The sequence below is a fragment of the Entelurus aequoreus genome, linkage group LG08, assembly GCF_033978785.1.
Source record: "Entelurus aequoreus isolate RoL-2023_Sb linkage group LG08, RoL_Eaeq_v1.1, whole genome shotgun sequence".
NCBI classification, from domain to species: Eukaryota; Metazoa; Chordata; class Actinopteri; order Syngnathiformes; family Syngnathidae; genus Entelurus; species Entelurus aequoreus.
In genome coordinates this window covers 69,194,224-69,210,617 of record NC_084738.1, presented here as the reverse complement: position 1 = coordinate 69,210,617, position 16,394 = coordinate 69,194,224, and the positions used below count along the sequence as shown (strand labels likewise).

The window sequence follows — 16,394 nt, the reverse complement described above, 5'->3', positions numbered from 1 at the left end:
CTCTTAATTACAGATTCCAATATCAACCAATACCAATATATACAGTCGTGGAATTAACACATTATTGTGCCTAATTTTGTTGTGATGCCCCGCTGGATGCATTAAATAATGTAACAAGGTTTTCCAAAATAAATCAACTCAAGTTATGGAAAAAAAGGCCAACATGGCACTGCCATATTTATTATTGAAATCACAAAGTGCATTTTTTTTTTTAACATGCCTCAAAACAGCAGATTGGAATTTGGGACATGCTCTCTCTGAGAGAGCATGAGGAGGTTGAGGTGGGCGGAGTTGGGGGTGCGGGGATAGCGTCCCGGAAGAGTTAGTGCTGCAAGGGGTTCTGGGTATTTCTTCTGTCGTGTTTATGTTGTGTTACGGTGCGGATGTTCTCCCGAAATGTGTTTGTCATTCTTGTTTGGTGTGGGTTCACAGTGTGGTGCATATTTGTAACAGTGTTAAAGCTGTTTATACGTCCACCCTCAGTGTGACCTGTATGGCTGTTGACCAAGTATGCCTTGCATTCACTTGTGTGTGTGAAAAGCCGTAGATATTATGTGACAGGGCCGGCACGCAAAGGCAGTGCCTTTAAGGTTTATTGGCGCTCTGTACTTCTCCCTACGTCCGTGTACACAGCGGCGTTTTAAAAAGTCATACATTTTACTTTTTGAAACTGATACCGATAAATTTAAAAACCGATAATTTCAGATATTACATTTTAAAGCATTTATCAGTCCGATATTATCGGACATCCCTACTATTTTCTGCAGGTTTAGTGCCAGGAAGTTACAGCTGTGCTCTAAAGGGTGAGCACGGCTAAGGTGGTGTGGTATTATCGGTCCGGGCGGGTCCGAGCGCCTCGCGTCATTTACAGACTACATGGTCCATTTGAAAAAGATCTTAAAAAAGTGCCGTACTGTCGAGGTGACTTTCCTGTTTTATTTCATTTATCATTTTTACACTCTCTTCTCACTCCATGGAAAGAATCAACCGCAAGACAGCAAGATGGGGCAACCAAACTTGATAGTTGATACCGTTACCAAATTGGCTGTTTGTGTGTCACTCCAACTGATCACTTCCTGCGTGGCTCGATTACCAGAGAGCGAGTGTCCTTGTTCGCAACTTCCGGTTTTGTACGACAAAGAAGAAAAAAAAAAATATCCGTCCTGTTGTCAAACACATTTTTATTGATATCGACTATGTGTATTTTGCGATATATATATATATATATATATATATATATATATATATATATATATATATATATATATATATATATATGTTGATATCATTTTACCTAGATAGTAGCGTCATTAGGGGTGTCTAAAGTCGGGCTCAGTGTGGAACTTGGAGCTGACACACTGAAAGGCACACAATTACTTAAAATACCAGTAGAGTGGAAAAACAAGTTGCCTCCATATTGAAGCTATGATCATATATATCTGATTTATGACACCCAAAGACTTCCAAAGCTTGCAAATAATAAATATGGTCAAAAAATAGCACCAATCTCAGGGATTCCGAAGCCATTTTGAGAGTTAATGAGCAAGCCAGTCACGCAATTGCGTGAACCACAGATCCCTTCTCCATCAACAACAATGCTAGTCAAACAGACTTTGTGAGAGCCAACAACAATTATTTTGGGGAAATTATGATCCAGGACCTTATATTTTTGAGCCTGAACACAAAGAGGATGAGCAATACGTTTTAGAAGCCTGGTGCTAAACGGATGCAGCTTTATTGTGACACTATAGCATTAGCAGCATTGCTCGGTGCTAAACATACAAACTAACCATTTTAAACCAAAATAAAAACACTTCTGTAATATTTCCACTCTTGTTGGGATGCTGACTGACGGGACACTCATAGCAGCAGTCGACCTCCAGGGCCCCAACTCCCCCCCCCCCATCTGTTGTGAGTTGTCGTGATTAAATGTAACATGTTTATGTGTGCATGGCATGGAGGTTTTTTCCCCACTCCAGACTAGGCCCCCTTAGCAGCCCAGTCTAGATTGTATTTTTTTTACTCATCTTCGTCCCCAGGGTTTTACCTTTTTCCCACCTTGTACGGGGCGCCTCGTGGCGACCCATCGGTGTTCCTGTTCTGTAACCCTGTACACTGTTTGTTTTTCTAATCTTGAACGAGTTTGTGCTTTCGATGTACTTGTGCAATGACAATAAAGTCCTATCCTATCCTAACCATTTTAAACCAAAATAAAAACACTTCTGTAATATTTCCACTCTTGTTGAGATGCCGACTGACGGGACACTCACATAATTCCGTTTAGATAAAGAATTAATTACAATCCTCAAGAAGGGTTACAAAAAAATCTCCTCAGGGGATGTAAAAATGGATCAGTCTGTCGGTCCGTGGCCACATTTGTCTACTACCAGGTGAGAGATGTATGAATTATCTAGAATTTACTTTTAGCGAGTTTGAGACGAAGCAGACGTCAGCTCAATGTGTCAACAACAGCAGCGTACGCTAGCATTAGCTCAATGCTAACAATGCGCAGCTAAAATACTCGCCTGCGTTGGCGCTTATGGTAACAATATCACTCATATTTGATTAACCTCTTAAGGCCCAAGCTGTTTGTTTACATGGTTTTTTTATTCCTCTTTGCTATTTACGCTTATTAGACCCTAATTAGAATAAATACTAAGAATCATCTTTTGATATGATGTACTTAGTCCTTAAGTACACAAACGTGTACTTCATGTTTAGTGACATGCTAATTCTTATTTTTACACTTTTTTTTCCCAAATTCCATTGTATGTAATACTCTTCTGACACCACCAGATGGCAGTATAAGTGTCCACATAAGCGGCCATAAGACCCCAATTCAGTAGTGTACACAATTTTGGAAATAAGAGCTAAAAGGTGCTGTCCACACATGTGGCCACTAAGCCTTTAGAGGTTTTAATGTTCAGGTCAAGACATGTAAATGGGGTATTGTTAGCGCTTTCTGGACGTTTTTAGAGAGAGTATAATGGGAGCAATGTTGCCTCAATTGTTATTCATTTACGATTTCGAATGCATAAAAAAAGCCAAGCATGTGTTCTTGTCTTACATAAGGATTGTGAATGATAGGCAGCACATCTCTTTTATATTTTTGCATACTTGCAGTATGACTGGTAACATGGTGAGAGTGCAGACGCGTTACTACCGTGATGTCAGTCTCCGAAATAGCAGAAGGTATTCGGAGCGGAATATTCAAAATGGCCGACTGAATTTGTGGCATTTTGTGATGTCGTTTTCACATACTTTGCGGATTGTAAATACAATAGGATATGGTTTAATGGACACAATGGAACACAAATAAGCATATGAAGTCAACTAGGGCTGCAACTAACGATTAATTTGATAATCAATTAATCTGTCGATTATTACTTCGATTAATTGATTAATAATCGGATAAAAGAGACAAACTACATTTCTACCCTATCCAGTATTTTATTGAAAAAAAAACAGCATACTGGCACCATACTTATTTTGATTATTGTTTCTCAGCTGTTTGTACATGTTGCAGTTCATAAATAAAGGTTTATTAAAAAAAATAAAAAAAATAAATTATTAAAAAAATAAATACAATAAAAACCTCCGTGCATGCGCATAGCATAGATCCAACGAATCGATGACTAAATTAATCGGCAACTATTTTAATAATCGATTTTAATCGATTTAATCGATTAGTTGTTGCAGCCCTAAAGTCAACTTGTTTTTACACACTAGTGCTACTTTAAGCCTTACAATTTGGAAAATCGATCAAAATTACCTGAAAAAAAAATCAGCTTGCACAACACGCAAAAATACGGAGCCCCTAAAGGGACATGGGGAAATTTAAAAAAAAAAATATATATATATATATATATTTTTTAAAGACATGTAAGTCGTGCGCACGAGAAACTTTTGATAAAGTTATATATAAAAATAACCAAAAACATTTATAATTATTATTATTATTTTTTTTAGACATGTATCACGTGCGCACGAGATACATGTCTAAAATAAAAATTATAATTTTTTTTTTTATAACTTTATAAAAAGTTTCTCGTGCGCACGAGATACATGTCTAAAAATAAATAAATAAATTATTAAAAACTTTTTTCCCCCCATGTCCCTTTAGGGGCTCAGTACAAAAAGGATGTTAAAATGTCATATAGCACCGTACACTTGTCACAGATATGTGGCCAAACCAGCTGAAATAAACACTAATAATAATAAACACTTGGGCCCACAACAAATGAATAACGTTAAGTTCCAATGGCAGTGTTTGGAAAAGCCTAGGATTTTACTCACGATTCATTTGCAATATAGCAACCAACATAACATCACTTTTTAATAGGGATGTCCGATAATGGCTTTTTGCCGAAATCCGATATTGTCCAACTCTTTAATTACAGATACCGATATCAACCGATACCGATATCAACCGATATATGCAGTCGTGGAATTAACACATTATTATGCCTAATTTGGACAACCAGGTATGGTGAAGATAAGGTACTTTTTAAAAAAATTTGTAAAATAAGAAATAAATTAAAAACATTTTCTTGAATAAAAAAGAAAGTACAACAATATAAAAACAGTTACATAGAAACTAGTAATGAATGAAAATTAGTAAAATTAACTGTTAAAGGTTAATACTATTAGTGGAGCAGCAGCACGCACAATCATGTGTGCTTACGGACTGTATCGCTGTATACATTATAAAAAAAAACAAAAAAAACAAATTAAAAAAAAAAACGGACTGTATCCCTTGCAGACTGTATTGATATATAATGTAGGAACCAGAATATTAATAACAGAAAGAAACAACCCTTTTGTGTGAATGAGTGTAAATGGGGGAGGGAGGTTTTTTGGGTTGGTGCACTAATTGTAAGTGTATCTTGTGTTTTTTATGTTGATTTAATTAAAAAACAAAAAAACAAAAACAAAAACAAAAACAAAAAAAAAACGATACCGATAATAAAAAACCCGATACCGATAATTTCCGATATTACATTTTAACGCATATATCGGCCGATAATATCGGCAGACCGATATTATCGGACATCTCTACTTTTTAAATCCTTTCTCTCTGAAAGCGACGGGCATAGCATGATTGGCAGCCTGATCGCAAGTCATCTTCTGTGGTCAAAACAAAGTTAAACTTCTAATTGTGACAAATATACCAAACTATGAAAAAAACTGCGACTTATAGTCCGAAAAATACGGTATATTGTTTCACCCCCATCCACGTCCAGATAGTATCGCTGTTGTGAGCCAGTTCAGTTCACTTTCAGTTTATTTCGAAGATGCATACAATACAATTACAATGTAGTGCATCACATATTTCCAGTTGTTTCATTACAGCACGTCCAAAAAGGAGTAGAAAGAAGCAGAGCTTATGTGATCCTACCCCTTTTCATATTATAGCAGTTTTAACCTATTTCTTTGTTCTCTGTAACAGAACAGTGAATAAATAAATATACCATAAGTAAACAAATATTAAATACTTATATAATCATTCTCATTTTTTTTTTTTTTTTTTTTTTAAAAGGTTCAAGATGTTTATCATAGTTCTTTGTACTTTGTGGACACTTGTAGTTTGTAAACAGTCTCTTAAAAATGAGTCATATTAGTGCGTTGTTTGATTTCCTTGCCTAATCCATTCCATAATTTACTTCCACATACTGATAAACTAAAGGTCTTAAGTGTTGTACGTGCAGACAAATGTTTTAAATTACATTTTCCTCTGAGGTTGTATTTATCCCCTTTTGTTGAGCGGAATTGTTGTACATTCTCGGGTAGCAGGTTATAGTTTGCTTTGTACATCATTCTAGCTGTTTGCAATCCGACATTATGTAGATAGATAGATAGTACTTTATTATTCTAACTGATCTTTTTTGTAACACCATTAGTGACAGAAGTGTAGTTTTGTAATTATTTCCCCATATTTCTACACAATAACTCAGATGGGAACACTAGCGAGCAGTAGAGAATATGGAGTGGTTATTAATTATTGACGTGTTTCTTTTTAATTTGTGTTGTATATTTTTACTTGAGGTTTCCAGTTCATTTTATTATCAATAGCTACACCTACAAATGTGATTTTCTTTACCCTTTGTATTTGCGTTTGACTTTCCCTTCTACTGTTACCGAATAACATTATTTTAGTATTACTGAAATTCAAAGATGGTCTGTTTTTACCAAACCATCTTTTTAATCTGTTATTTGTATTAGCTTCTGTATGTTCTCTCCTGAACTAAACAGAGCTGTATCCTCTCATCTGCAAATAATACTAACTTGAAGTCATTTGTAACTTTACAAATGTTTATATAAAGATTGAACAATTTTGGTCCTAGTATTGATCCCTGAGGTACGCCACAAGATATTTTCAGCTCTGTAGACGTTTGTTCTATATTCACGTATTGCTTCCTGTTGGTTAAGTAGCTTCTTACCCAGTTCAAGACTAACCCTCTGATGCCATACCGTTCTAATTTGTTTCTTAAGATATTGTAATTGATTGTCTGAAATGCTTTTGTTAAATCCATAAACACTGCAGCAGCACATTTTTGCTATCTCATGTGAAGAAGAAAAGGGACAAACGGTAGACAATGGATAGACGGATATTGCATTGGTGATTTCTTCCGTTATTTCGATTGATGTCGAAATGTTGGCACTGTATCCGTATTGGTTGTATGAGTGTTTCATTTTTGTTTATGAATTTGTCCAATCGGTTGTTAAACAGTTTTTCAATCATTTTAGGACATTGTGGAAGTAGAGGAACAGGTCTGTAGTTTGAAAACTGGTGTTTGTCTCCCGATTTATAAATTGGTACGACTTTTGCTATTTTCGTTTTGTCTGAGAATTTGCCTGTTTCAAATGATATGTCGCTGATATAAGTTAAAGGTTCTGAAATCTTTTCAATAACCTTTTTTATCATTTCCATTACAATCAGTCGAGGGCTTGGATTTAAATTTGTTCACAATATTGATTATTTCCTTTTTTGTCACACCTTTGAGGAACATCGAGTTGGGATTTCTGTCTTTAGTGTCATTCAAGTCCTCAACTGACCCGCGATCTGGAATCTTTTCCTCCAGATTTCGTCTAATGTTCACAAAGTACTTATTAAAGCTTTCAACTACTTTGTTCATATTGTCATTTTTTACATTTCCATCTGAGAATTATCTAGGATAATCCTTCTTAGCACTATTGTTAATAATGCTATTTAGGATGCCCCATGTTGCTCTCCATTTGTTTTTGTTCCTATCTAATAATTGACTAATATTCTTTCCTACGCGTTCTTAGTTTGCCAGTTAGCTTGTTCTTATACATTTTGTACTTGTTTTCTGCCTCTGTAGATCTTTGTGTTATACATTTTTCTTGTTGCAAGCATTTTCCAGTCCTTTTGGTTGTCTGTTTTTCTTTTGCTTCTAACCAAGTTGTTTCAATGGACAATGTTTGCCATAATGCATCTTGAAAGTATTAAAATTACCATATGCATCATTTTCACTGTATAAATTGTCCTAACTTTGATCTCTCAGATCATTCCTGAAAGCTGTCATACTTTGTTCTGGGCATATTCTTTGAAATGTCTTTCTGTCATCTATGTTCCTCTTCTTGTAGTTTTCGGCATAGATTATGAAAACTGGCAGATGATCACCGATGTCGGATATTAGCAGACGACTCTGGGTATTATTTTCAAAATCATTAGTGGGGCGCTGTGTCCTGACATTCTGCTTGTCCTAGTGATTTTAGGATATAAACTCAGGCTATACATTGTGTCTATAAAGTCATATATGGGATTTTGTTTGTTAGGGTTCAAGAGGTCAATGTTAAAGTCTACACAGAAGAAAGTAATTGCCTTACTCCAGTTCTCGAACACATCAATGTTGGACTTAGGTGAGCATTATATGCAGATGATTGATACGTTCTTGTTTTTTTCATGCCATATTTCAATGGTTAGACATTCTAAGATATTATCAATAGCTAATGACATATTTGTTTACCAATTTGTAGTTTAAGTTATTCATCACATACATAGCTACTCACACTCTGTTGTTGTTGGTTCTGTTTATATAATAGGGGTGTAACGGTACACAAAAATTTCGATTCGGTACGTACCTCGGTTTAGAGGTCATGGTTCGGTTCATTTTTGGTATAGTAAGAAAACAACAAAATATAAAATTTTTGTTATTTATTTACCAAATTTGTAAACAATGGCTTTATCCTTTTAACATTGGGAAGACTATAATAATTCTGCCCACGTTAATCAACATTAAACTGCCTCAAGTTGTTGCTCAGATTAAATAAAATGACAAAACTTTTCTTCTACATGTAAAAAGTGCAACATTAAACAGTTTCAAGTCAACTCATCATGCTTAATTTATTACAGCATTTGGGAAGCCTGTAGTTGATTTATTATGTAAATGTTATATTTTTATCAACATGTGATAGCAGGGACCCTGCCATTAAAAACTAGGCCGCTGCATTACTAATGATTAATGTAACTATAGCTGAAAAAATGGTACAATAGCAATAGGAGAGACTATTCATCCCTGAACACCATGGAGTTCATGTAGGCTTTATGATGCAGTTACATTATTATATCAACTATCAGAGACAGAAACTCTTCATTTAACATAATGTCCTTTTTTGCTGCTTCAACACAGCTCAATCAACACAGAAAAAGGTCAAGTGAAATAACAGACAGACAGGGCTTTGCTGTCCGTAACACACACACAAACACACCGCAAAATAAGCTAACGTTACGCTAAAAGCGAATTAGCCTTCACCTCAAGCCAGGACTGCGAGCGAGCCGAGCTGCCTTTTATATTTCTTGAAGGTCAACGGGCTCATAGTGATGTTACTAGTAGTTGACTGGGAGGTGTTTATTATAATTTGGGGAGAGTCCGCTGCCTGATGCTTACCTGCTAAACGCTAAGCACTGACTACATGTGCTCTGAATACGCACTGCTGATTGGCTGTTACCGCTCTAAATACGCACTGCTGATTGGCTGTTACCGCTCTGTTTGTAACCAATCACATGGTTGTGTGGGTGGGACAATGTTGGGTGCTGTGTAGAGTACTGACAGAAACAGAGGCAGAAGGAAGCGGAGGCGGCTACTTAATATGTTCGTGTGGAAACTCGTTCGGTACACCTCCGAACCGAACGGAAACCCCCGTACCGAAACGGTTCAATACAAATACACGTACCGTTACACCCCTATTATATAATATAGTTCATATCCTTCCAATTCAAAATCCATTCCTCTTTTAGCATCTATTCATGTTTCTGAGATTAACGACCACTTTAAAAGGTTTGTTGAATTTTTCCCAAAAAAATGCTTCACTGCGTTGTAGTTTGCATACAAATTTCTGTTGTTTAAATGAATAACTGACAGTTTGTTGTTTGTTGTCATATCAAGTAGCCTGAAATTCCCAGCTCCTGTTGACGTTTAAAGAAACGTCTGCAAACACAGGCGGACCGGAATAAAGCGGTGATCTAGATTCAACAAACATTAGCCCGTTGCTACGTTAGTGCTCAGAGCGACATGTCGCCGCACAGACCCGCTACGTGCTCGCCAGGCCCTGTCTTTTATTTCACCATTCGTTTAATGCTAAGACAACGTCGAAAAGGCGCGTTTTACATTGTTCTACGTCCACGTGTACCCACCAACCCAACACGCTTGCCATTATCTGTTCGCTCCGAGCAAACATCTGATTTTATCACCAGTTCTCAGTGTAATCAGCTGCTTTGGAACTTCTGCAAACTTCTCAGCAGCACATGTCTGAAAAGCACTGGCCTAGATATCACACACACACACACACACTCGGTTGCCATGTTACATCCAGGACTGTGACCTGGTTGTTCTGATTGATTGAGTCGGGCTCCGAGCAGAGGCTAGGGCAGGGCAAGGCAGGGATAGAAAAAAAAAAAGCAGAAGGGCTGAGGGAGCTGAGGCTTACCAGAGGGATGTTGCAGCTATGGATACGTTTGGGGGGGAATAGGAGGAGGTGGAGGAGGTCAAAGGGGGTGGGTTTAGGGCAGAACTAAAGGGAGGGGGCCCCTCTTTAGCTGTCATTTCACCACAGTGTCTTTTCCATCAGCGCCAACACCAGAGCAGGGGCCGAGGGGGAGGTCGGCCCACGCCTGGAGGTGCTGTAGAGCCACTGAGGTGAATTTGATGGGAGGGGCCAATGGGAGGTGCTGGTGGAGGGTGGAGGGGGAGTCGTCTGCTGGCAGCGAGTTGAAACAAATTAAACATGGCTGATATGACTTGAATCAACGTTGCCATGTTATTGCACTGAATGGGACCATCTCATTGGCTCGTCACGGTGTGGGGAATATGTAAATATATGACTCATTTTTTATACTGGATCCAATATTGCGAACACGTAACTATAATTAATTGTAACTGTAAAGAAAGCTACTGCAATGTAAATATTCAAGCCCATCTTGTGGCTTAAATAATTCATCGGCCTCTAATTACCGTCCAGCCGCCCGATTAATAATGTAAGGAGAGACGGAAAGGATTTATTTTTTTGGAGGGGGCGCGGGGCGTGATGGCTGTTTTGAGTTCACCCCGCTCACCCGTAAAGCTGACTCATTGCGACAGGAAGTACAAGGCGGCGTGACAAGGGTTGACTCCCTAAGCGGGTGTTGGGTAAACGTCATGAGTCAGCCGTGAACGCCACTCTTAAAAAAAAAAAAAAAAGTATGGGCCATTCAAAACCCCCAGGAAAGCAAGATGTAATTTAAAAAAAAAAAAAAAAAGCCACAGAATCGAGCGACGAATCATTATAATCCGCCGCCGGAGAACCAGCTATCCGCGAGCGAGGATGCACCTGTGCTGTGGAGATAAGCAACCCCCCCCCCCTACACACACACACACACACACACACACACACACACACACACACACACACACACACACACACACACACACACACACACACACACACACACACACACACACACACACACACACACACACACACACACACACACACACACACACACACACACACACAGCCTTCCCATAGAGAGACCCTTATTGTTCCGCCCGTGGCTGCATTGTGTGGCATTCCGACAGATGAGAAGGATCGCGACAACTGCAACGGCTGGATGATGCACTGAAAAGTGACCGCCACAGAGAAGCACATTCAAATGTGTTACACGACGTGTAAAGTGATAGCTTTGTGTGCGACGCACAAAGCTGCCAGGCCCCTAATGATCGCACAGAAACGCCTACTTGCACGAGTCGCCAACGTGATATTTTACGGGCGATAAAACGATACCAATATACATCGCCATAGACACATCATCGATGTTGATAAAAAATGCATTGCATTTTTTTCCCCCCTTAGTCGGAAGAAACCGGAAATTGCGAAGCAAGGTTGGTTGCATGAACAAAAGCACTCACTCTCTGGTAACAAAGCAACGCAGGAAGTGATCACTGATCAGTGGGAGTGACACGCTGACAGCAAATCAGGTAACAGTAGGGGTGTAACGGTACGTGTATTTGTATTGAACTGTTTCGGTACGGGGGTTTCGGTTCGGTTCGGAGGTGTACCGAACGAGTTTCCACACGGACATATTAAGTAGCGTACCGCACGTTGTGTAAACAATGCACACAGAGGCACAACACACGGCATGTTAGCAACGACCGGGCTACGATAAGACTGACCATACGTCCTCTTTTCACCGGACATGCCCTCTTTTGCGGAGCTGTCCGGGCAAAGTTTCTTAAATGCCTCAAATGTCCGGCATTTTGAGTTAGGGTTGCGTGTATTTTCAATGTACGTCCAGGGTTAAGAAGGGGTTGAAAACAAAACAAATTGTGGAGGGCAGCAGCATTGGTGAGGGAGGGGCAGAGACAGAGAGAGCGAGAGAGTTATGATAAACGCGCATGCGTCGTCAGGCTCTGCTTTTTATCCATAGATTTATCAGATTTAATTTTTTATTAGCTATAGCAGGGGTGTCAAAAGTGTGCCCCGGAGGCCATTTGCGACCCACAGCTAATGTTTTAAAGGCCCACGGCACATTCTAAAAATATTATTAAAATAAACAAAAACATAATAAAAGTGAACTAAAAAAGCTTAAAGGTTAAATGCAATTTAGAAAAAGTTGCAATGTTGACTAATAAAACAAAGGTGGTTTTTTTTCTTTCAAACTGTCATTGCTCAAAACATAATATTGAATCCAAATCAATGTTATTATGAATTATTGACCTATCCAAGGTTCCGATTACTTCACGTCAAATATTCCACTAAGAAAAATATTTTTGGTGGAAGATTTTGCAAATTTGGTAAATAAATAACCCAAAAATGTATATTTTGTTGTTTTCTTACTGTACCGAAAATGAACCGAACCGTGACCTCTAAACTGAGGTACGTACCGAACCGAAATTTTTGTGTACCGTTACACCCCTAGGTAACGCTAAACTATCAAGATTGGTTGCGCCGTCGTGTTGTCTGGCGGTTGATTCTTCGCATGGAATGAAAATAAAGTAATAATGAGTTCTGCAGAGAACGAAGAAATTGTGGATAAAAAAGGAATAGTCACCTGGACAGTATGGCAGTTTTTTGGATAAAAAAAACAAAAACGGACCGTATTCAGACCAATGTGGTCTGTAAATGATGCGAAGTGCTTGTCCCCACTAAGACCGGTAATACCACACCACCTTAGCCGCGCGGGCTCACCCTTTAGAGCACAGCTGTAACTTCCTGGCACTGAACCTGCAGAAAATAGTTCTCGGGTTTCTCTATGTTTACATTTTCACACTGTGCACCATTTAGTTGAGCTTTATTAAACATTTCTGACATTTGCACCTTCATTTTACGAGGTTATTGTCAAGTGTTCAATTTAATCTTCAAATTTAGTTTTACGTTGATTCAATGTTTTTCATACGTGTTGACATTTCCCTTCCTTTCTGCTTTAATAGCTGGGGGGGATTATAATTAGAGGAAGGTTACATGTTAAATAAAAATGTTTACATTTAATATATTTTCCACATGGTCCTTATTTTCGATGGGTCATAAAAAAAATATCAATAGTTATCGCTATCGACCGATGTAAAGCACTTATATCGTGATTAGGGATGATGTTCGAAATCGGTTCTCCCGGTTGTTCGATAAGAAAAGAACCGATTCCATGGACTCAAATCCCTTTTTGAGAACCGGTTCCCGTTATCTAGGCTACTATAGTAAAGAAAAAGCTTTGGTTCTTTATTCGAATCCCTGGGAACGAATCCCTTCCCACGTACAGGAAATGTCCTGTGGGACTGCAATGTTATGCCGATTTGATTGTAGACTCTTACTGACACCTTGTGGCGATATGAAAATACTACGCGTCATTAGTCTGGGCACTTCCGGGTTGGCGAGACAATTGAGAAGTAGACAAGTTGTGTTAGCTCTTACAAGCCTTGGAAAAGATAAGTCTGTAAGTAACCTGTTTAACTTGTTTATGTAACTCAATATTAAGGTGGAAAGTGGTTAAGTTTGATACTAAAATGTTTATTGAAAAACGATTTTTGTGCACTGTTTCAATGGATGTTTTGAGGACTTAAAATGGCTGCCAGTCGTGTATTTCCACCATCGAAATAGTTTCAACACTCAGAAGTATTTGTTTGATGATAGTACTGTATATTTGTGTGAAGCTAATATTTACATATTGTGTATTAAATTTCAGTATGTTAATTGAATCACATAGCTTTTACATTTGTCATTGTGTGTATTTCAGTTATAAAAACAAAAAAAAAACAGTCCAGTGCAAGACAAAAGTAAAGATAGGAAAAGACGAAGCAAGATCAACAACAATAAAGAGCCTAAATGGATTAATCTGCTTTGGATTGTTTATTAGCTGTCTGACAAACTGTATAACCTCAACACGTATAGTGAGGGCAGAACAGGCAATATGCAATTATTGCCAGGCTTTGCTCTCATGTAAGGGGGGAAGAATTGTTGTTCTTAGTGTCATAGTGTGTGTAGTTAGTATGTTCCAATAGCAGCAGAAGTGCACTTTTTGGAGAGCTGTATTATTTTCAGTTTTGTGCCCAAGGGACTGATTTTATTTAACACTATATTATTATTTATACACCTACAGTGATCACAGAGACAGGTTGTTTTTGTGTTACTGTATATATTTGTTTTTCTGAAAAATCCCACTTAATATACTTTGGGAACAGTCAATATTTTTTTTTTAGGGGGGTAACAGTCAATATTTAATTTTTATTTTTTTTAATTATAAAATAAAAGTGAGCTTTTGTTAAACCAAATATTGTGTTTTTTTCCATATACAACAACCTATCTGGATTCGATAAGAGAATCGATAAGGAATCGGTTCGATAATTTCTTATCAAACATCATCCCTAATCGTGATACAGTTTCGACTGAAACGGGACTTCCGCTAATTTGTTTTGATGATGGGTCAATTGAAAATGGCGCACTGCTATTGTTGTGAAGGTAGTGGTCTGTTTGTGACATAGCATCTAACCTATATGTAAACATGCTAGGTGTGTGCATGCGTCTTCTTACTCTGATGTCGTTGCGGCGGAGCTCCACGTCAGCGACGGCGTGCCCGTGACTGGGGTGGCAGCGTGCAAAACAGCAGTACTGGCACACCGCCGTCTGCTCAGCCTCGCAGTGGTAGAGCCGGTACTCGTCGTGCTGCGGGCACGTCCACGCCTTCACGGCCTCGGCCTCGACCAGCAGGTGCCCGAGCGCCGAGCACGGCTGCTGCAGGTGCGTCTGGACGTGCGACTGGCAGCACGGCGCGTTGCAGCGCAGGCACACCTTGACGGCGGGGAGCGGCGGGCCGCGGCGGCACAGGATGCACTGCGGCGGCGGCGACTGGGCCTTCTCCACGCTCAGGGCGTTGTACTTCTCCACGATGTTGGACAGCTTGTGGTTCTTCTCCAGGCTGGGCTTCTGCGCGTACGCGTGGTTGCACTCGGGGCAGCGGGTTATCGACGAGTCCTTGGCCCACGCCTCGCTGATGCAGGCCCGGCAGAAGTTGTGCTTGCAGGGCAGCTGGATGGGCTCCGAGAAGACGTGCAGGCAGATGGGGCATATGAGCTCTTCCTCGAAACAGTTCCTCCACGTCTCGGCCATGTCGGACGTCATGGTGGCGCGGGCAGACATACGCCGGCTCCTCCGGGTTTCCGTCTTTCTGTTCCTAGGGAACCCGAAACCTGCCAGTTTCGGAGGGGCCGGGGGTAAAAGGGAAAAAAAACACGACCTGACGTAGTCTTGACGGATCACGCCAAAGTAACTCGGCCCTCACAAACTCTGACTTGCGGTTAGTTATTGCTGTAGCGTGAAGTTCCAGTAAACTGATAGCAGAGAGAGAGAGAGAAAGAGAGCAAGGCTGCCTGCAAACTTCCCCACGATGACACACACTACAGGGCCTGTGTTTGTGTGGCCTACAGGAAGCTACAAGCCTGCAGGTAAACCTTGGAATTCAAACAAGGCACGGATAACTTAACAGGCAAAATGATTAATCTGCAGACAAGCCTCACATTGAATACGACTAATATCAACCTGGACCCAGAACTGAACCACACAGGCCCACACCCTGATTTACCACACATACAAATACACTAACGCAGCTCTTTAAAAAAAACAAAAACCTGATTTATTCCCCCTTTTTTTTCTTGCCGAAAAGCCAGGGCTCGGTTCTGTTACAGCGGCCGTGAATGCACCACCAACCCGGAACAAGCTCGCTCACGTCGGATTAACAGCGGCGTCGCCTCGGAGGCTGTAATTTGACGTGAAAACGCCATGATAAAATGCACATACATATATTTCCTTCTAGCACTTTCCACTCGACAACAAAACGCCTTCCAATCTCATTAGGTGGCTAAATCATAAATAATAAAAAACCGCATATTCTCGGCATATTTGGGCTCTTAAATGGTGGAGTGAAGCTAACTGAGCTAAGCTAAACAAAAAAAAAAAGCTTTCAAAAAAGGATCCGTAGGAATGTCGACACATCGATCAAATAAACCGTAAAAAGACGATTTAATTCGATTTTTCACAATTCAACGACATATCTGATCCACTTCCTTATCTCGACTCAAATCATGGAAAGACTCACCTCACCATTTTAACACGCACTTTCCTCACAAGGCGACAACCAAATGCAGTATTGTTGTGAATGCTATATAAAAAAAGCAGTGTTCTTCGGAGAAAAATACAAAAATATATACACGACGAGGAGATGTTTGAAAAGGGGAGACGTCGCTCTCTCTCTCTCTCTCTTTGCTGCTGTCCTTGTTAGGGCTAGCTGTCATCAGCCATCTTGGTATTAAAACAACACAGGATAGCCACCGTGGAGAGCTTCGTTGTTGTTCCACCGAAGCTCCACTTCATTTTAGTCGACATTCAGCACGGAACACCACAACAATAAA

The 16,394-nt window shown here is 39.6% G+C and overlaps 1 protein-coding gene across 1 annotated transcript in view; it reads right to left on the bottom strand.

The window, feature by feature from the left end:
• LOC133656233 (E3 ubiquitin-protein ligase TRIM8-like) overlaps positions 1–16,382 on the bottom strand; it is a 32,373-nt gene extending 15,991 nt beyond the window's left edge. The window contains exon 1 of the mRNA XM_062057168.1: positions 14,521–16,382. Coding sequence (XP_061913152.1) covers positions 14,521–15,126 — 606 coding nt within the window. The 5' untranslated portion in view covers positions 15,127–16,382. The remainder of the gene's footprint in view (positions 1–14,520) is intronic.
• Positions 16,383–16,394: the final 12 nt, after the last annotated feature.